The sequence below is a fragment of the Hemibagrus wyckioides genome, linkage group LG23, assembly GCF_019097595.1.
Source record: "Hemibagrus wyckioides isolate EC202008001 linkage group LG23, SWU_Hwy_1.0, whole genome shotgun sequence".
Lineage (NCBI taxonomy): Eukaryota > Metazoa > Chordata > Actinopteri > Siluriformes > Bagridae > Hemibagrus > Hemibagrus wyckioides.
In genome coordinates this window covers 14,801,850-14,824,135 of record NC_080732.1, presented here as the reverse complement: position 1 = coordinate 14,824,135, position 22,286 = coordinate 14,801,850, and the positions used below count along the sequence as shown (strand labels likewise).

Genomic DNA, 22,286 nt, shown 5'->3' with positions numbered 1-22,286 from the left:
CCACAAGAACAATGTGCTGTGAGCCAAATGCTTTCCCTCTTTCCCTGAGGGGGCTGTTATAAAGCCTCAGCCATATGGGGCCACGCGGGTGCTGAATTAACCAGCGGCACAATCACAATGCCACCAGCCCCTGTGTTCACAGCCGAGCTGCAATGAATTAAAACCAATTAGACCGCAAAACCTCACGAACACGTCCGTCCTGAAGATTTTTCCTGTTTTATTTATTTGATATTTTACGTAATATGCATTATATATTTTGTAGACATTTTGTATATATTTATATGATTGTATATATTTCATTTCATTTATTTTTCATCGATATCTCATTTATTTTTTTCGAATACATTTTGCACTTTTGAATACATTTGTGTATATATAGATTATTTATTATGTATGTATAGATGATTTATTTTTCATTTATATTTATTTATTTTGTTATCCGAAGCGGTCTCTGGTGTAAGAATTTCCTTAGGGATTAATAAAGTTCCATCTTTTCTTATCTTATCAGTTTCATTTATTTATTTCCTTTTTTTATCCAATCAAGCTTAACCCCACTCCTAACCTTCTACCTCTGCCCTGTCCTTTTACAGAAGAACCATTTGGCCCAAGCCAGTTTTCAGGTGAAAGCCTTCGACCGGACTTTCATCCTAGACCTGGAACTGAATCAGTGAGTACCTCCAGTACATCTTTTCTCGGCTGCTTGAAATGTAATTGCTCAATATGCGTGCTATGACAAGCTGAAAATACTGGTATTACTTCCTATCTGTTATAATGCCAGCGCGCTCACCGCAGTGATTAAGAGGGCAGGTAGAAAACGCACCGGACAATATGAATAATGCGGCCAGGACGTTTTTCAGCGATGGAAAGAGCAGGAGCATTTTAGAGCTGCTGATGGACTGCTGGATCATAATGGCTAGAGATTTATGCTGAAGCCTCAGGAGAGGATCCTTGCCTTGAGTCCTATCGATCACTGCATCCGGTTGATGGGAAATCATCTCTCTCTCTCTCTCTCTCTCTCTCTCTCTCTATTTGCCGACAGCAAGTCTACAGACTGTAAGACTGTAAGCACCTGCATATTTATGAAGGAATGAACATGGGAGTGATGACCCAAGTGCCAGGCCTTCCTCTGTTGCACACACGGCAGTACTTATCTCTTTCTTTCACAAGTTGGCTCGATGCAGTTGTCTTTCTCATGTATTCGTTACACACTAATCACTTTCTGTATGCTGGTTGCTTCCTGATATATTTCCTACTACAGTAATAGGCTACGATTTCAGCTTCGGTCACTGTAAATAGGAGTTTGGTTGCAAAACATCCCTGGAAAGTGTCCATATTCTTAGAAATGTCATTTGGTCTGGATGATGATGATGATGATGATGATGTCTTTAGGGCTTCACTGGCAGGGTACAAATATTCCATGTCTCTGTTCTAACAGCATTACACTTCCTGCTCAGAGGTTTCATGGAAAACCCCCTTTCACTCCTGGAGTAAAGTCGGATCATGTAGATCTAGATGAAGCTATATCTCAGACAGTGATTTAGCATTAGTCCAGTTTAAAAGGCCATTTTATTTCATGTCTAGACTTAATCCCGGTCTGGGAAGCTGGCCCATTATAAAAGAGCATGCTGTATGTAACACTTGTTCCTGAGTTAAAGTGTTATTCACAGTGTTTGCCAGACCTCATACCAGATATCACTTAGACTTCTTCCTCATCATCTTCTTCTTCTTTTCAGAAACTATTTTTGATTTTCTAACATTTAACATTTCTAAAATGTCACTTTCTGTTTTCTTCCCTTCCTTACAGCTCTCCTTTCTTTATATCTTCCTTCCTTCCTTCCTTCCTTTCTACCTGCCTTCCCACCTTCTTTCTGTCCTTCCTTCCTTCCTTCCTTCCTTCCTTCCCTCTCTCCTACCCATTCTTCCTATCGTTTGTTTAGTTGTTTGATTATTTATTCATCCCCTTCCCTCCTTGCTTCTTTCTGTCCTTCCTTCCTTCCTTCCTTCCTTCCTTCCTTCCTTCCTTCCTTCCTTCGTTCTTTCTGTTCTTGTTCCTTCCTTCCTTCCTTCCTTCCTTCCTTCCTTCCTTCCTTCCTTCCTTCCTTCCTTCTTTCTTTCCTTCCTTCCTTCCTTCCTTCCTTCTGTCCTTGTCCTTCCCTTTCTCCCACCCATTCTTCCTATTGTTTTTTGTTGGTTTTTATTTATTTATTCATTCCCTTCCTTCCTTCCTTCCTTCCTTCCTTCCTTCCTCGCTCCCTCCCTCACTCCCTCCCTTCCTTCCTTCCTTCTTTCTGTTCTTGTTCCTTCCTTCCTTCCTTCCTTCCTTCCTTCCTTCCTTCCTTCCTTCCTTCCTTCCTTCCTTCCTTCCTTCCTTCCTCCCTCCCTTCTTTCCTTCCTTCCTTCCTCCCTCCCTCCCTTCCTTCCTTCCTTCCTTCCTTCCTTCCTTCCTTCCTTCCTTCCTCCCTCCCTTCTTTCCTTCCTTCCTTCCTTCCTTCCTTCTGTTCCTGTTCCTGTTCCTTCCTTCCTTCCTTCCTTCCTTCCTTCCTTCCTTCCTTCCTTCCTTCCTCCCTCCCTCCCTCCCTTCCTTCCTTCCTTCCTTCCTTCCTTCCTTCCTTCCTTCCTTCCTTCCTTCCTTCCTTCCTTCCTTCCCTCCCTCCCTCCTTCCCACTCATTCTTCCTATACTCTGGCCATATATATGCACATGGTACGGTTGTCATAACTTTTTAATATCTATTAGTGGAAAAATAATTTCAAACTTGTGAAAAACAAGCAATTAGTCAGAAGTTATTAGTAATTCCTAAATGTTTGCGCTTTACCGAACACACACTAAGAGCTCAATTAGACGAACCTTTGGGAACTTTTGCCGCTGCTTCTAACCTGCAGTGATATTGGCGTCTGTAACACAGGCAGCAGAACAGAATAGTAATAATGCACCATCGTGAATATTTCAGCAGGCCCTTCAACAGCAGCCATGAAGTACATTCTGCTTGTAATATATTAGTCTCTTTATGTCTCTGTGAGGCTCTTTGTGTGTGTATGTGTGTGTGTGTGTGTGTGTGTCAGGATCTCAGTAATTGTTCTACCATTCATAGTAATTTAATGTTAATGGAAAAGCGTCACATCTGAAATGATGCTAATAGTAGTACAGGTATAGCGACTTCCAATGAAAAAATCTATTAAAATTATTTTAAAATGCTAAGTCTACATTTGAAACATGGCGTAATTGTTCCTTTGGGTATTTAATGACGATAATGATCCTCTCTTGGCACCTTGACTAAGCGTGGTGAAGTACTGGTGCCGAACATGTGTGTGAGGACACATGAGTGTGTGTTAATACGGTGGAGAATATTGTGTACCGATCGCTATCTCGGAATAAAATATTGATCAAACTGCCCTAATTACTGGAACTTTCTCTGGCCTGGTGTGAAAAAATTATTTAATTTATTTAATAATAAATAATTAAATACACAACTGAATATTGGATCATCACAACATTGATGTGTGTTTTGTGTATTTGGTAAGAAGCTAATGAATGAGTTTTTTTTGTTTTTTAGCTAAATAGAGCGCTGTATTTTGCATAACTCGTCGAGTTTGCTGTATTTTTTGCTCCTTTCTCTGAACAGAGGTGATAGTTTTGTCATCTGCGCTGTATCATACCTAGCTGAGTTAGCAAACTCTCATTAGCCTTGGACATGTGCATAGCTTAAGGGAAAGCCTGTTTGTTCTCCCTGAATTCGGCTTGCTAAGATACGGTCAGGTTCGGCTGGATCGGCTGGTGTTACATGATTGTGTGTTTAGATTTGGTGGATGGATGACTTCCAAATTCAAGTAAATGGCTTTGGCTGATTAATCGACACTGGCTCATTATTTTTTACCATAGATTCTCATTCTCTCTCTCTCTCCTCTCTGTCTGTCTGTCTGTCTGTCCGCTTCTGTCTCTCTCTCCCAATTTGTCTGTCTGTCAGTCTCTTTCTCTGTCTTTCTGTTGATCTCTCTCTCCCCTTCTGTCTCTCTCCCTCTCTTTGTCTCTCTCTCTCTCTCTCTCTCTCTCTCTCCATTTCTGTCTCTCTCCCACTCTTTGTCTGTCTGTCTCTCTATTTCTCTCTCTCTCTCCCCTTCTGTCTCTCTTCCCCTCTTTGCCTGTCTGTCTGTCTCTCTATTTCTCTCTCTCCCTTTCGGTCTCTCTCCCCTTCTTTGTCTGTCTGTCTGTCTCTCTCTCTCTCTCTCTCTCTCTCTCTCTCTCTCCCACCTTTGTCTGTCTGTCTGTCTATCTGTCTCTCTCTCCTTTTCTCTCCCCCTCTTTGTCTGTCTGTCTGTCTCTCTCTCTCTCTCTCTCTCTCTCCCTCCCTCTCTCTCTCTCCCCCCTTTGTCTGTCTGTCTGTCTCTCTCTCCTATTCTCTCCCCCACCTTGTCTGTCCCCACCTTGTCTGTCTGTCTCTCTCTCTCCCCTTCTGTCTCTCTACTCCTCTCTCTCTCTCTCTCTCTCTCTCTCTTTCTCTCTTTCCTTCTGTCTGTCTGTCTATCTCTCCCCTTCTGTCTCTCTCTCCCCCTCTTTGCCTGTCTGTCTGTCTGTCTGTCTCTCTCTCTCCCTTTCGGTCTCTCTCCCCTTCTTTGTCTGTCTGTCTCTCTCTCTCTCTCTCCCTCCCTCCCTCCCTCTCTCTCTCTCCCCCCTTTGTCTGTCTGTCTCTCTCTCTCTCTCTCTCTCCCCCCTTTGTCTGTCTATCTATCTGTCTCTCTCTCCTCTTCTCTCCCCCACCTTGTCTGTCCCCACCTTGTCTGTCTGTCTCTCTCTCTCCCCTTCTGTCTCTCTACTCCTCTCTCTCTCTCTCTCTCTCTCTCTCTCCCTCCTTTGTCTGTCTATCTATCTGTCTCTCTCTCCTTTTCTCTCCCCCACCTTGTCTGTCCCCACCTTGTCTGTCTGTCTCTCTCTCTCCCCTTCTGTCTCTCTACTCCTCTCTCTCTCTCTCTCTCTCTCTCTCTCTCTCTCTCTCTTCCCTTCTGTCTGTCTGTCTGTTTATCTCTCCCCTTCTGCCTCTCTCTCCCCCTCTCTGTATCTGTCTGTCTATCTGTCTCTTCTCTCTCTCTTCCTGCATATTGTTTCCAGATGATAGTTTGTGTTTGCTGTCAGTATCAGTGTGATGTGTTGTTTTCGTCCTTTGTTGTGGATCATCTTGTCTGATCTGACAGTGTTACTAATGAATGGCTCCAGTTCAATTCCTCATCAGTCAAAATCCAATCCCTTTCTTTGTCTTGGTCTGTGGGTGTTTTCATATCAAGCTGTCCTTGTTTTCAGGCCATGTATAACCGTGTGTGTGTGTGTGTATGTACAGTCTTGTATGAGCTAGCCTCTTCTTTACCCTCCTCTAAGAGTCCTCATTTGCTCTGAATGATGAATGACCTTCACTGCTTTAAAATATTTGATGAGTGAAGTGGAGGAGGGGATCTGAAGTGATATAAATATCCAGCAATCCATCTGCAATGTTTTTAATCATAGCTTTTCTTTGAGAAAAAGTGTACATTAGTGTCTTAGATCATATTTTATTCAAAGGAGGCTGATTCCAAGAAATATAAAAAAAAAAGCTTTTATGTTTTGAATGTGAGAGGTCTTATCTGTATATCCCAGAGAGAGACAGAGAACACCCCCCTTTCTACCCACACACACACACACACACACAGAGAAACCCCCAACATGCGCACATTGTGACTAATGAACCCGAGCACTACATTAGAGGGGAGTCGACAAAAAGGGGGGGGGTTCTCCTTTTCAATCATCTTCATGTCGCCATGACGACAGACCGCACAGCCAAAAAGAGACACAGCAGGCCGACGCCGAAAGGAAGCTAAAATAGAAAATAAAACACAATCATTTCATTTCATTTTGTGTGCTTTATTAATTTATTATTTTTGACGGAAGACGGATTTACAAAAAAATTATTAAAAAATTAAGTATGTGTCATAGGAACCAAAGATAGACACACACAACTAGTCACGATTAAATAAAATAAATAAATAAATAAATTAAGATAAAAAAAAATTATTAAGGCATTATTAATTCAAATGTAAATGAAAAATAGGAATATATATATATATATATATATAAATATTTGTTTAGCACAGAGAGAAATGCTGAGGTTAGTTAGCCGTCACAGATAATGCTGATTTTTCTCTGAGGTTTGTGAACTTTCTTTCTCTCTTTTTATTTTTTTGAGTCATGCTGTGTTATGTGGGTGGTTCTGTGTAAACTTGTGCTTTCAGACTGCGATCTTGAATGTTTATACGAAATGTTTTTCATTTACATTCTACGTGGGTCGTTAAAATATTCTGACACACACACACACACACAGAGCTCCAAAAAGTGTTTTTTCTCTCTAATTTGGTATGCAAATGATGGAAAAAACGTTGTATTTGTAGATCAGAATTGATTCCATTGCAGTTAGAATGTGTGTGTGAGAGTGTGTGTGTGTGTGTGTGTAACTCAGGACTGGTGAGTTAGCCGAATTCTATTTCACTTGGGAGTTTATTTTGTTGTTCTTGCTTTGTTTCCGTCGGCTCTTTTGAATACGGATGACGTCTGTGGAAAAATGTACCGGCCTCGGCGTAAAGCCGGACTGCTGCACATAGAAATACATCCTTTCTATCTGGGATTTTAGTGCTGCTCAGCACTTCACATATTCTAGAGGAATATCAGGAGACTACTAATATGAGCTGATGAATCTAGATTGCTCAAAAGTCATGGACACTTGACTATGTGTCTTCTCTGTGTGTAATAAACTCAATACGCCAAAATCCTGGCCATCACGTCCTCATTTATTGGATCTGGGCAAGACATAAACGGGCAAATTTTAGGACAGCAAATAAAGCAGCAATGCATGGCGCTGAGAGAGATAAGATTACATTCGTTAAGCTGAATAAAACTGTTAAAAGAAAGAAAAATGATCAATAATACTCATGTATGTACATCACAGAGGGATTTATAATCACAATTACACAAGTATATAGTGTGAAATCATCTGTTATGATAAATGTAGGTCTGATTTATTCACCACATAAACTTTTCTGACTTACCGCTGTGACTGGGAAGTGCGCTAACTCCCCAAATCAGCATGGTTGCCAGATACACACAGGAAATCCAATAATATGGTCAAGTGGAATCACAAAATACAGTTCTAAAAGCACACCTACTACAGAGACTTTCATCAGAATCCAGCCTGAACAAGGGCACAATTGGCATCACTCTAGAAGAAACAACACCTACAATGTGGAATTTCCGTTTTTGGAGTTTCCTGTAATGTCAGATAAAAGCGCAGGACACAAGTGTGTATCCTCAGGACAATATTAAGCAAGGAATAACACACAGAGTTTTTTTTTCTAAGCGTAGATTCAGGCATTGTTTTAGCCAGGGCAAAGCTGCAGTGGATCCTATCAAGGTACAAGGATTGCCAGGCCATCACAGACACCCTTCAGGCACACACTCATACAACAGGGAGCTATTTAAATGAGCCAGTAAACCTCCTGGCAAGATTTTGGGAGAAATCCTTTGGGGAAACTGTAAAACCCAGAGAGAGAGAGAGAGAGAGAGAGAGAGAGAGAGAGAGAGAGATGGAGGGAATCCGGGGAGAACCAGGAACCCTGGAGCTGTGGCACAGCCATTCAAACCTAAAGGCATGCCTCATACCACACAAACCTGGCATGCTGTACGTCAGACAAAGTGTGGTGTTTAATATAAATATAGACAGGGTTAGTTATAAACCGTATAGAGGACAGATAGTGTTATATATATATATATATATATATATATATATATATATATATATATATATATATAAATCTAAAATAAAAGAATGTGAGCATTCAAAATGAGTTCTTCTCACACAATATATCCATATCTGATGTCCACTTAGTCCCTAGCCGGCTATTTCGACAGTCCCTAGTCCCTAGCTAAGCTATTTTAAACAGCTTTGCTACTGGTTAAAGATGCAAATTCCATTAAAAAAGGCTGTAAATGAATGACTGTTTAGAAAATCTTTTAGAAACCCTTTTAAAAAAATAGACTGATCTAGTTCTATATAAGAGAATAGATAGATAGATGCTGTGATCTTCTATAAATGAGAAAAAAAGGCGAAACATTGACAACATCATGCGGCTCAGGTGTGTCGGGGATATATGAAGAGTCAACCCTCATCTCAATTCCTTTTCGCCTCCCAGCTATAATTTTTAACCCGGCGCTGCTTATTAACCCCCTCTCTCTCTCTATATATAAATCTCTCTGATTTTATAATAATCTTAAATCCTCATAGGAGTGAAAACACATGATATCCGGAGCATTAGACTGTGAAACGCAATCGAATTCGGAAGATTGTTCTTCCTTTTAACCCGCCCTTTATATAACCCGGTAATGTGTCTGTGCTCTTAACGCTATGCTCATACAGCAAATGCACCAGTCTTCTACATCTAACATGCAGCTTCCTCCTCCTTTAACGCCGTATCCGTAGTTCGGGATATAATGAACGTACAGAGGCGAAGACGTTTAATGAACAGAAAGATTAGAAAGAGAAAGCCTGTGCTGCTTGGATGGAGAGATAGCGGAGCCGAAGGATGAAAGGAGAAGGACGGAAGTGCACGCCTTCAGATATGATCATCATGTAGAAGAAGAGAAAATCTGAGTGGCAGAGGGAGAGAAGCATGAGTATGCCTGAGAAAGGCTGATACACTGCAAGGCTTCTCTTTCCACTGCGATGACATTTACCACAAAATCATTCCTCTGGTAAAGCTGACATTGCCTAAGGCTAGTCGGCGCTAGGTCTTCTCTGTTAGCAAAGGCTTTGACGATCATCGCTTTGTCCCAGCGGCGCATCCCAGATCAGCAGAATCCTCATCCTCACCAAATGTCACACTCTGTCTCATACGTCTCTCCACTGATTTTTTTTTCGCAGTACACTTCCACTTCAATTCAATACAAAGGGTTTAGCTTCATTGACAGTGTTCCACTACAGTAGAGCTCAGTTCCCAAATATATACTGTAGCAAAAGGAAATATCATGGAAATAACAGAATAGGAAAGGAGCTGATATAATGAGGGGGCAAAATATTATGAAAAATTCATAGCATGTTAACAACAAGGCTAGACAAGGGGGGTGGTGTGAGGATGCAACCCTTCCTCCCGTCCTCTTGCAAACTGACCCCCCCATTCATTTTCCATCACTTTGTATTCCTGTCGATGAATCGGGATTTTATTCAGAACTCTTTTTCCCAATGGCCAGGACCTGGAATTTGCTCCCGTTTTTGTTGTGTCCATGTTCAGCATTGAAGGTCTTTGTCATGTCCCACTCCACAGTGATGGTTAATATGAAGCTCATATAAAAGTAGACACTCAGGGATGTAAGAATTTGTAGTTTTCTTTTATTAGGATTTCTGTTTTTAGACTACTAGGAACAATATATTCATAGAAAAGTTCCAAGAAAAAATATAAATGTTTCTTTCAAAGTAAATGTTGATATCAGACCCATTTCTGCTCTCTGCTTGTACATAAGCTTTTATAATTCTAAGGTGTTTATCTTCAACCACTAAAATTCTGTGTGAGGTTATCCAACAGAGGGAAAAACACATGTCTCTCACACTGAAAGCCAACTGTGTGAGAGACATTTTATATCAGACTTAATTTGTTTCTTTATACCGATTGAAAATGTCTGATAAGTCGATTTGGAGCATCAGTCTACTGGTAAGATGCTACAGTATGAAGTATGGGTGGTGAAAAGCTCTCGGTTGTTGATCGGAAGATCAGGGTTCCAGCCCCAGCACTAACAAGCTGCCACCATTGGGCCCTTGAGCACAGCCCCTAACCCCCCCTTGCTCCAGGGGCATTGCATCATGGCTGAAACTGCGCTCTGACCCCAACCCTATAAGGATGGGATATGCAAAGAAAGAATTTCACTGTGCAGTAATGTATATGTGACAAATAAAGACCACTGGGCCCTTGAGCAAGGCCTCACTGCTCCAGGGACGCTGCATCATGGCTGACCCTGTGCTCTGACTCCAACCCCCAAGGATGGGATGTGGTAGCTTAGTGGTTAAGGTGTTACTGATCAGAAGGGTGTGAGTTTGAATCCCTGGTCCCCCAAGCTGCCACTGCTGGGCCCCTGAGCAAGGCCTCAATTGCTCATCTCTATAAATATGAGATAAATTGCTTTGGAAAAGGGCATCTGCCAAATGCCAGAAATCAGGTATGATTGTCCAGTAAAAGCTTTAGCATTCAATAAGATTCTGTAATTTTCGTATTTTGTTGGATTACGAGGTCTTTCAGAGCGTTGGGTTGTGCTGTACCCTTTACCACTGCAGATTAATCTCCCAGAAGTTGATATGCATTCAAAGTAGCGTGAACTACTGATCTCCCAAAATCTCCTGCCAAGTTATTTAGCACGGTAGTGTACAGTCCAGTACGCGGCTCTAGTAATCTCAAGCACTCTGTCTGTTTCTGCTTCCTCAGTATTACAGAAGCATTGTGAGAATAAAAGCGTTATTGTGTTACTGAGCACCAGATGTACGACCAGTTGTGCTGGGAAGGCTTAGACCGCCGATGCCTCCGCACACAGCTTCAAATCCAATAGTGCAAGCGTATTAATTCTCTTCTCTTCTGTTCACTTTTGATGTTTGTGTGTGTGTTTCCCTTTCTTTTTCTGTTCTCTGTGCACTTTGTTATCTGTGTATTTTGTCAAAAGCTATAAAAACACCATTTCTTCCATTTGCTTCCTCCTTGATATATCGACAGCTTTTCCTTTTTCTTCTGAATTCTCTGTAGCCTGTCCATCCATGTTTTATGGCGGATGGACATGCGTAATGGAGGACAGGTCACATCAGAGAACGATGGCTCGGTGTTCTTTCTGAGAATAATGATAATGATCCTGTTAGTGTTTGCGCAAATGTTCCCTTTTTGTCCAATAACAGAGTGGCGACATGGAACATAGTGGTTCAAAGCAATTATGTGTCTTTGTGAGCTGGAACAAAAGTGTTGGCCGTGTGTGTGTGTGTGTGTGTGCGTGTGTGTTTGTGTGTATGTATGTGTGTGTGTGTGTGTGTGTGTGTGTGTGTGTGTGTATGTGTGTGTGTGTGTGTGTTAATTGACAGCCTGATCCTGTCTAGAGCAAGTTAAGGTTGGCAGATGGAGGTGGAGGGGAACCCCTTTGCACCCATTGTGAGCCTCATTTCACCCTTTCCTTATTGTACATGGCAGAGATGCCACTAATGCACACGTCCTTATATCTCATACATGCAACAGCTCAGCGCTCAGACTGGTCAGAGCTCTCGATTCAGACTGGTCAAAGCTCTCGATTCAGACTGGTCAGAGCTCTCGATTCAGACTGGTCAGAGCTCTCGATTCAGACTGGTCAGAGCTCTCGATTCAGACTGGTCAGAGCTCTTGATTCAGACTGGTCAGAGCTCTCGATTCAGACTGGTCAGAGCTCTTGATTCAGACTGGTCAGAGCTCTCGATTCAGACTGGTCAGAGCTCTCGATTCAGACTGGTCAAAGCTCTCGATTCAGACTGGTCAGAGCTCTCGATTCAGACTGGTCAAAACATGATGATTAATTTTCTATACCAGGCGCTCTGATGGTCCTGCAAGTCATATCATGGTTTCTCTGTAACATGACATGGTCTTATTAGAAGAAGAAGCTTTTATTTGTCACACACACACACACACACACAATTATTTTTTTTTCACATATCCCAGCTTGTTAGTGAGCAAGGGTCAAGAAGCAGATAGGGTTAATGGCCTAACAGCTTGGCAGTGCTGGAGCATGAACTCCTGACCTTCAGGTCAGTTAGCCAGACCCCAGAACTTCCAGAAAATGCAAAAACGGAGAGAATTGTGAGGTAACAAATGTTTATAGCTACTAAAATGTAAGTGATAACAGGGACTAACTCATTTGTATGCTGTTTCAATTACAAAACATGATCAAACTGCTGAGGTATAAGAGGAATAAAATACTTCAGGATATATTGCTATTGGAAGAATAATCCACTTCAGCCTTCACGTTCATCACACCACACTGTCGCTGATTATTTTCCAGTTTTCCCCTCATGTTTTATTCCTCACATCTCATTCCTTATAAGCGAACATACACACTCAATTGTTTTTGCTAAGAACAGATGAAGGCTAATTGGGACAAGATACAGATTAGAGTATGAGCTTGCGTATTGTGTGCAGGTTATGTGACAGTGATAAATTAGCTGTGTATTTTATTATTATTTTTATATGAGGTCTGAATATCCTGAACATCCTGTATCTGCTTGAAACTCAGATCAGAGACTGCTTTCAGTATCTGTACCTTTCTTTCTTTCTTTCTTTCTTTCTTTCTTTCTCTTTTTATTTCTTTCTTTATTTCTTTCAATCTCTTTCTCTCTCTCTTTCTCTCTCTCTCTCTCTCTCTTGATCTCTCTCTCTCTCTCTCTCTCTCTCTTGATCGCTCTCTCTCACTCTCTCTCTTTATTTCTTTCTCTCTCTCTCTCTCTCTCTCTCTTTCTCTCTCTCTCTGTCTCTCTCTCTCACACTCTTTCTTTCTTTCTTTCTTTCTTTCTTTCTTTCTCTTTCTCTCTCTCTCTCTCTCTCTCTATTTCTTTCTCTCTCTCTTTCTGTCTTTCTCTCTCTCTTATTTTCTTTCTTTCTTTCTTTCTCACGCTTTTTCTTACTTTCTCTCTATCTATATATATATGTAATATATAATCATGTCTACTAGCTACGTCATGTGTATATGTCATATTGTATTGTATTTATGTGTGTGCGTGTGTGTGTGTGCGTGTGTGTGTGCGTGTGTGTGTGTGTGTGTGTGCGTGTGTGTGTGTGTGTGTGTGTGTGTGCGTGTGGAGCTTCGTATAAAGGTACAGCCAGATTTGTTACTTGCTGAGGCTGCAGTTTGTGTGCTCTCTGGAGGCCGGATGATACTGTAATGCGCTGCAGGCTTTTGAAGCTGTACAGCAAAATCACAAAGAGCTGAACTGTTCATCACACACAGCACTATGCCATGAACACACATGAACACACATGTACACATACAAGCACATGTACCCTATGGTATGTGTTGTCCTGTTTGTAGGACGGTGTCGCAGGACCACGTTAATCCTGGGATACTGTAGAGTGGGATAGAGATGATAATAATAGCTAATTAGAGTCACTACATCAATATGTATCAAGCATATCATCATGTATTTGTTTATTACTTGTCTATAAAGTGAATGCAGAGCAGTTTTCCACTAAAAGCCACTGCAGTTTCTTTCTCTAAGTGTCTTTCTCTCTACATTTAAGCATGCTTTCATTAGTGTAGGGCGTATTTTCCTGCCATAAAGTGCTGTGGGAAACATCTACAGTACGTAGCAGCTCACAGTACAACACAAATCATCATCTGATTTTAAAGCTATAGGGAAAATAAAACTACAATTCTCAATGCTACAATGAAATCGTTCTGGCTTGTGTATTCATTTCACTTGTGTTTTTCATTCTTCAGGTGCTGGAATGAATTACGAGTCAGTTCACTCTTCACCGTAACACTCATCCAACTCATTATTCAAACCCGTGCTAATCGGTCTGAGCCTGCGGGGTGAGAGTTGGGTGTTTATCTTATTGGGGTGTCTGAAATGATGATCAGTCATATGAATGATGGATTAAGAGCGGCCATCTTTTCCAGTAAGAGTGTTTTGATGGACTATATGATATATGATAAAATGGTATGGATGATATTGAATATGCCTAGGCATCTTTTATTATTAAAAAACGTGTTAAAGTGTCAGAAGACTTTCAGAAGACTCCTTTCACTCAGACTGACAGACACAGAGGCCATACCTTCTTCAACAAGGTCAACAAGGACATCCTTTATAGAGACATCAAGACCACACCTCCTTTATAGAGACTGACAACAAGGCCACACTGACTGTTACAGAGGCCACACCTCCTTTATAGAGATTGACACAGAGGACACACCTCTTTTTAAACTGACAGACACAGAGGCCACACCTCCTTCATAAAGACTGACAGGCATAGAGGCCACACCTCCATCATAAAGATTGACTGGTACAGAAGCCACATCTCCTTTATAGAGACTAACAACAAGGCCACACCTCCTTTATAGAGACTGAAAACAAGGCCATACCTCCTTTATAGAGACTGACAATGAGGCCACACCTCCTTTAAAGAGACTGACAGCAAGGCCACACCTCCTCTATAGAGACTGACAGCGAGGCCACACCTCCTCTATAGAGACTGACACAGAGGCCACACCACTTTCATAGAGCCTGACAACGAGACCAAACCTTCTCTATAAAGACTGACAGCAAGGCCACACCTTCTCTATAGAGAATGACAGCGAGGCCACACCTCCTCTATAGAGACTGACAATGAGGCCACATCTCCTTTATAGAGACTGACAGTAAGACCACATCTCCTTTATAGACTGACAGACAGAGGCCACACCTCCTCTATTGAGACTGAAAATGAGGCCACACCTCCTTTATAGAGACTGACGTAGAGGCCCCCCCTACTTTATAGAGACTGACAGGCACACAGGCCACACCTCCTTCATTGATAATAACAACGAGGCCACACTTCCTTCGTAGAGGCTGACACAGAGGCCACACCTCCTTTATAGAGACTGACAGTGAGGCCACACCTCCTTCATCAAGACTGACAATGAGGCCACACCTCCTTTATAGAGACTGAAAACAAGGCCATACCTCCTTTATAGAGACTGACAATGAGGCCACACCTCCTTTAAAGAGACTGACAGCAAGGCCACACCTCCTCTATAGAGACTGACAGTGAGGCCACACCTCCTCTATAGAGACTGACACAGAGGCCACACCCCTTTCATAGAGCCTGACAACGAGACCAAACCTTCTCTATAAAGACTGACAGCAAGGCCACACCTTCTCTATAGAGAATGACAGCAAGGCCACACCTCCTCTATAGAGACTGACAATGAGGCCACATCTCCTTTATAGAGACTGACAGTAAGACCACATCTCCTTTATAGACTGACAGACAGAGGCCACACCTCCTCTATTGAGACTGAAAATGAGGCCACACCTCCTTTATAGAGACTGACGTAGAGGCCCCCCCTACTTTATAGAGACTGACAGGCACACAGGCCACACCTCCTTCATTGATAATAACAACGAGGCCACACTTCCTTCGTAGAGGCTGACACAGAGGCCACACCTCCTTTATAGAGACTGACAGTGAGGCCAAACCTCTTTTATAGAGACTGACAGCGAGGCCACACCTCCTCTATAGAGACTGACACAGAGGCCACACCCCCTCTTATAGAGACTGAAAACGATTGTATATTTGAAAACAATCCAGTCTATGAAGAATCCGTACAGATAGGAAAAGTCGAACCCTCAGATGCATGCTTGTTGAGCACACTTATGTAACAGCATTATCACGCTAGTCCTAAGAGGTGATAACACTTCAGCTGAGTGTTTTTTCCCCACAGTCTGACTCCTGCTAATCAACTCCTGAAGCACCTGATCATTAGCTGATGATGCTTCGGTGTGTTAATGCAGTGAGAACACTGAACCGTGCCGTGCTGTTCCGTCTGCACCATCACCACCAGGGTTTCAGTTTGGAGCTGACACCAGAATCCAACTACACTTTCTATAAGAAGAGGGGGCACCGAAAAGCTCGCACGAATGTTCACGAATCCTCAGCCCGGATGTTCATTTTGTTCATCAGATGAAAGAACTGAAATTCTAAGTAATATTTCTAGATAGAAAACACATAAAAAGAGCACACAGGCACATGACTGAGAGACATAAAGATGAGCAGGTGTATTGTGACTCAGTGCTTCTCTAACACACCCTCATTTGTAAGGCCATGGTACGTGTCATGATCTGTGAAAAGCTGTGATGACGTGCGTGTTTGTGGGTGTCATGTGGGTGCTAATTAGATCTGAAATTCTCTGAACTGATACGCAGTGATGCTAAAGAAATGAGTGGAGACATATATTTCATAATTTAGACTCAGATTCAGGTTTTTTTATTGGGTCATGGAGTATACTTCAGTTCTATCTCTGTGTAGCTTCATGGACAAAAACAGACCAAATCATCATAAACCTTACAATAACCTGGTTGTGTAAATGTGCACACCTCTTAATTACTACATACTTGTAATACAGCACTAGGTGTTTTTCAGGAAGAGGACGCACATCTGGATCTGGGAATTTTATTTCTTACAAAACCTCTTCACGAGTAAGATCACAAAAACCTACAGTTTGGACCGGGGGTGTAGACTTTTTATATACACTGTGATTTTGAGAGATTGAGAAAAAGGTTTGTGTTTGAGACCATGTGTGTGTGTGTGTGTGTATGTGTGTGTGTGTGTGTGTGTGAGGGGAGGGGAATGTGACAGACTTGTCACATGTCCCTTATAAATTATGCAAATCCCAAAGCAATTATAAAACCAAAATCAGTCATCCACCAAACCTCTCTCCATCCACACACACACACACACACACACACACACACAAGTGGCCTGGATATCACACTTTGACTAATAAATTTACCTGAATGTATGTGTGTATGTGTGTGTTTTTTATTAGAATGACAGAATTCTCAGATCATAACGGTTCTTCTCACAGACTGTGAGTGGGATAGACTGACCACGAGCCACTACTCCTTTACAGACTGACAGACACAGAGGCCATTCCTCCTTTATAGACTGACAGACACAGAGGCCACACCTCATTTATAGATTGACAGACAGAGGCCACACCTCCTTTATAGAGACTGACAATAAGGCCACACCTCCTTCATAGAGACTGACTATGAGGCCACAACTCCTTTATAGACTGACTTCTACACCTCCTTCATCAAGACTGAAAACGAGGCGACACCTCTTTCATAGAGACTGACAATGAGGCCACACCTCCTTCATTGAGACTGACAACAAGGCCACACCTCCTTCATAGAGACTGACAACAAGGCCACACCTCCTTCAAGACTGACAATGAGGCCACATCTCCTTCATAGAGACTGACAATGAGGCCACACCTCCTTCATCAAGACTGACAATGAGGCCACACCTCCTTTACAGAGACCGATAGGCACACAGGCCACACATCCTTCATTGAGACTGACAACGAGACCACACCTCCTTTATAAAGACTGACAACGAGGCCACACCTCATTCATAAAGACTGACTATGAGGCCACACCTCCTTCATCAAGACTGACAATGAGGCCACATCTCCTTCATAGAGACTGACAGTGAGGCCACACCTTCTTCATCAAGACTGACAATGAGGCCACATCTCCTTCATAGAGACTGACAGTGAGGCCACACCTTCTTCATAAAGACTGACAATGAGGCCACATCTCCTTCATAGAGACTGACAGTGAGGCCACACCTTCTTCATAAAGACTGACAATGAGGCCACATCTCCTTCATAGAGACTGACAATGAGGCCACACCTCCTTCATCGAGACTGACAATGAGGCCACACCTCCTTTATCGAGACAATGAGACCACACTTCCTTCATCAAGACTGACAAGCAAGCCACACCTCCTTCATAGAGACCGACTATGAGGCCACACCTCCTTTATAGAGACTGACAGGCACACAGTTCACAGCTTCTTCATTGAGACAAACAATGAGGCCACACCTCCTTTATAGAGACCTTACATTGTAAGGGTCCACTGGTAGGGTGTCAGAATGCAACATGTATTGCCTCCATTCTGAATGACCACAATACCCCGATTAGCCGTAACATTCTAGCACTGACAGGTGACGTGAATAACACAGATTATCTCTTTACAGTGGCACCTGTCAAGGGTAGGATAAATTAGGTGTTGAAGTTGATGTGTTGGAAACAGCAAAAATGGCCATGGATTTGATTTAGACGCCTGTATCAGAGCATCTCCAAAACAGCAGGGATGTTGTGGGATGTTCCTGTTATGCAGTGGTCCAGAGAAGGACAACCGGTGAACCAGTGAGAGGGTCAGGGATGCCAAAGGCACACTGATATGTGTGGGGTGTGAAAGCTAGCCCATCTGGTCCCATCTACAGAAGAGCTAGTGTAACACAAAAAAGGTAGAAAGGTGTCAGAACACAGAGAGCTTGCTGTGGACTGAGCTGTGTAGCTGTAGACCGGTCAGAGTGCCCATGCTGGCCCCTGACCACCACCGAAAGCACCTCTGAGCATCAGAACTACACCACGAAGCAATGGTTTGATGAATCATGCTTTCTTTTACATCATGTTTATGGCCAGTTGTAACTTATCAGTGGTAGAATCTTTGTAGGCCACCATAGCCTTAAGAGTCCTTTAAGCTTATCTATAGATTGTGGAAAGATGGATAGGAAACATGAATTTGAAGAACAGCAGCCATTGAAATGTCAAGGAAGCGTTGGGTAAGAGGTGTGTGTGTGTGTGTGTGTCTTATGGGAGGTTTGTAAGTGTAGATGGCCATTTACTGATTTTGTAGTGTGTGAAAGTGTATTTCTCTCTTGTTCTCTCTCTCCCTTTTCCTCTCTCTCTCTCTCTCTCTCTCTCTCTCCCTTTTCCCCTCTCTCTCTCTCTCTCTCTCACAATAACTCTAATGTTTTCACTGTTTTCTCTTTTGCCCTCTTCATCTCTCTCACCCTCCCACATTCTTTCTCCTTGTATCATCCTCTGTGTCCTTTCACTCTCTCTTCGCTCTTTAACTGTTTTCTCCGACCCTCATCTCCGTCACGTCTGTTCCTTCTTGGGTTTCTTCCAGACCGTGATCCATTTCAGCGTTTAACACTATTGATGAGGGCAGGGAAATATGATGATATGATATCGATATTGTGATTAATTGTCATAATACACATTTGTGATATACTGAAGGTGGTTTAAATATTAAAGCGGGATTAAATTTCCATCTTCATTTCTTACTCAATAAATATCTTTATTTTTTTTATTTGTTTATATTGAACTATACGGCAGTTTGTTTGCCAGTTTGATCAGACCCAAAAATACATTGGATCATTAGCATAAATGGACATTTTTCAGAACATATAAAAGTGCCACAAGGTTCTGTGATAGACTGCTGATTATTCTCTCTCTATATCCCGCCCCTTATATAATGCACAGGCTAAGTCAGAGCACGTTATGTCACGTTTTTCAAGCTACACTGACTGCATTGACTCTAATGTCCAGGTTATGTTGTTTAACGCTCCATCTTCCTGATCTCCCGGAGCACTATAGACTATCCTGAACACTTCAGTTAGCTGACGCAGGTCTATCGTTCCCAATAATCCCGAGGGTCGCTCTCAGCTCAGCTCTGGAATAACTTTCCTGGGAATCTGGAATGCTAAACATCGGATATATCAATAAAAAATTGCTTTTCATGTTTGATTATACCGATCACAGGTTTATAGTCCATTCATTTGTTCATGTGTGTGTCAACCAGCCTGAAAACGTCTTTTCTCTCTCTTTCATGTGTGATAAAATTATTGCCAGTGATTTCCTTTTCCTCCGTTGGCACGTTTATGCCTCAGCCGTATCGATTCAGGGCTTTTACGGTCATATGATAGCTCACGTATGATTCACATTTATATGCTAATGTGTGATTATCAGCAACTTCACAGCCCTGCAATGCTGACACTTATGCTTTATGTAACGATGATCAAATTCATTGTTACACACACACACACACACACACACACACACACACACACACACACAGATACATGCACATTTTTATTTATTTTTCTTTTAAAGCCAAAATTGTGCATAATATTTTTATGGTAGTAAGTTTATTTTTTTATTAATAGTTTTATTTATTTGATTTATTTTCGAATTATTTTCAAATGAATTCCCTATGCCGTTTTTTTTTTTCATAAAGGGAGATTTGAGTTCTGCTTAATGGTACATGTGTACTGTTCCACTATTTGAGTGCTTTAAAATAATGATTGAATAAAAAATGTAATACTTAAAAAAATATTTAAAATAAAATATATAATAAAATAAGAAAAATAAATAAAAAAAGGTAATTGAATCATTAATTTTATTTTTTTATTATTAATTTTATTTATTTTCAAAAAAAAAAGGTTGATTGAATCATTAATTTTATTTTTTTATTATTAATTTTATTTATTTGATTTATTTTCAAATGAATTCCCTATGCGATTTTTTTAATAGAGGGAGATTCGGGTTCTGCTTAAAGGTACATGTGTACTGTTCCGCTAATTTAATGCTTTAAAATAAAGATTTAATAAAAATTTGATAAATAAAAAAAAGATTTAAAATACAATATATAATAAAATAAGAAAAATAAATGCAAAAAACAGTAATTAAATTATTAACAAAAATTGGTTGCACTGTAATGATTAACTGAATGGTTCTGAATAACTGAAATGTTGAAAAAAATTCACTTGTTTTATTGCTAGATTATTTTTCTTTTCAGGATGTATGGTTAGTGAAAGAGACTGAAAATGGAATTGAATTGAATTGAACCACAAAGGTGAGCTAGTTTCAGATCTAGTCTGATTTGGTTTTGTCTGGTTTTATTTTTTTATCGTTAAGGAGTTACTCCTTAACTCCTCGACTGTGGCGAGGAAAAACTCCCTTAGATGGTATGAGGAAGAAACCTTGAGAGGAACCAGGCTCAGAAGGGAACCTCATCTCATTTGGGTGACACCGGAGAGTGTGATTATAAGTTATCCTAAAAGAACAATGTCCTTTCTGCAGTTATTTACAGTCAGCTGTGTGATGCAGATACAGCATACATAGAATGTTAGTGTGTGTATTAATTTAGGAGGTTGTTGTCAGTCCACCTAGGGTTGCCATAGTTGCTTTGAATACCCAAAATCTTCATGAAGCAGAATCCAGCTGGAGCTGGTCCATCTCTGGATGCCTCAGGATCCTTGCAGGGTTGGCCTCTTCTCAATGAAAGGTCTACTGGAGCTGGCACAATCTCTAGATGCCTCGGGAAGGGTAGAAAACGGGAAACAAGCACTAGATGATAAGGTGCATTTAATCAGATATACTGGAGCACAAGGTTATGGGATGTATTATGTGTATTCCAGGCTAAAGTGGTGTAAGAAAAACACAGGTCTTGATTATTTAACCTGCTTGGCTCAAAATATTATACAAGAATGGTTCCTTGTTCGTAAGTATTCCTGCGTGATGATATGCTGCGTACCCGAAAATTGCCCAGGGTTATGAAACCCTTCTCCGGAGCAGGGTTAGCACCGGATTTGCAGTGTACCGCATTTGCAGTCCGAATGGCACCGGTCTGAATTCCCAGGCGCATCCCTGGGGAAGGCCTACGTCGAAGGCCACCGGGGGCCCTGAGAAACTCACGAATCTCCACAGGCCCCTCAGGGGCGAGCGCTTGAAAGCCAAGGGACAGGCCCGACCCTCTGGGGTTCCTGGCACCCAGAGAAGCAGTGTTTGCTTGTTGCTGCTGGACACTTAGCAACAAACAGCCAATCAGAAATTGATCAGCGAGGCTCATGTCACGTCAGTAACAGGAAAACATGCGTCATGTAAACAGGTTACCTGCTGTTAGTCCAATCAGTGACACTGCAAATATGCAAATAAGTAACGTGATTACAGATAACCCATGGTTTAGGATGACCCATGGTTTAGGATGACCCATGGTTAAAAATTTCAAGTGTGAAAAGCCCTTAAACATAACAGCTGGCTTGGGATTACTAAAAAATGTTGTGATTATGTTTTATAAAGAGGTTTGTTCTGAGTCTTTGCAACATCCTACACTCACACACACACACACACACACATGCTTATGGCAGGACAGCTGAGAGGAAAGATCGATGCTCCTCATAACCAATAAAACGTGTTGGCGTTGTTACTGCGTGGAAGTGACTCACTGATGGATTTTAGATGATGTCAGCGATGTGTTGTGTTTGTGTATCACATTCTCAGGGAGCTATACAGTGTATCGTATGCAATTATTCAATTAATTCTGGAGAAATCATACAAGCTATACAAAGCCTTCAATATGTGTGTGTGTGTGTGTGTGTGTATAAGTGCGGCATTAGCCAGTGGTCGCCATGGATGTAGTGCTAAGTCATTAAAGCTAGTTAATGTGCACTTTGGTTTCTGCCTGTGATCCTGCCCTGAGCAATAAGCTCTCTCTAACTCCCTCATCGATCACTGAGAGCGTAAGTAGTGGGTCAGGACCTAACCCTGACCATGATCTAACGTCCTAATCTCTTCCTCTCATGCACTATTGTTATGTAAGCACTCTTCATGTCATGGAGCCTGTACAGTATTAGTGGTGCTGTACATATATGAACACACACACACACACGAAC

The 22,286-nt window shown here is 41.7% G+C and overlaps 1 protein-coding gene across 3 annotated transcripts in view; it reads left to right on the top strand.

The window, feature by feature from the left end:
* The window catches only part of adam22 (ADAM metallopeptidase domain 22), an 87,240-nt gene that overhangs the window by 5,945 nt on the left and 59,009 nt on the right, over window positions 1–22,286 (top strand). For all 3 annotated transcript variants that reach the window (XM_058376301.1, XM_058376303.1, XM_058376302.1), the window contains one exon: window positions 591–667. In XM_058376301.1, the coding sequence (XP_058232284.1) occupies window positions 591–667 (77 nt within the window). The remainder of the gene's footprint in view (window positions 1–590; window positions 668–22,286) is intronic.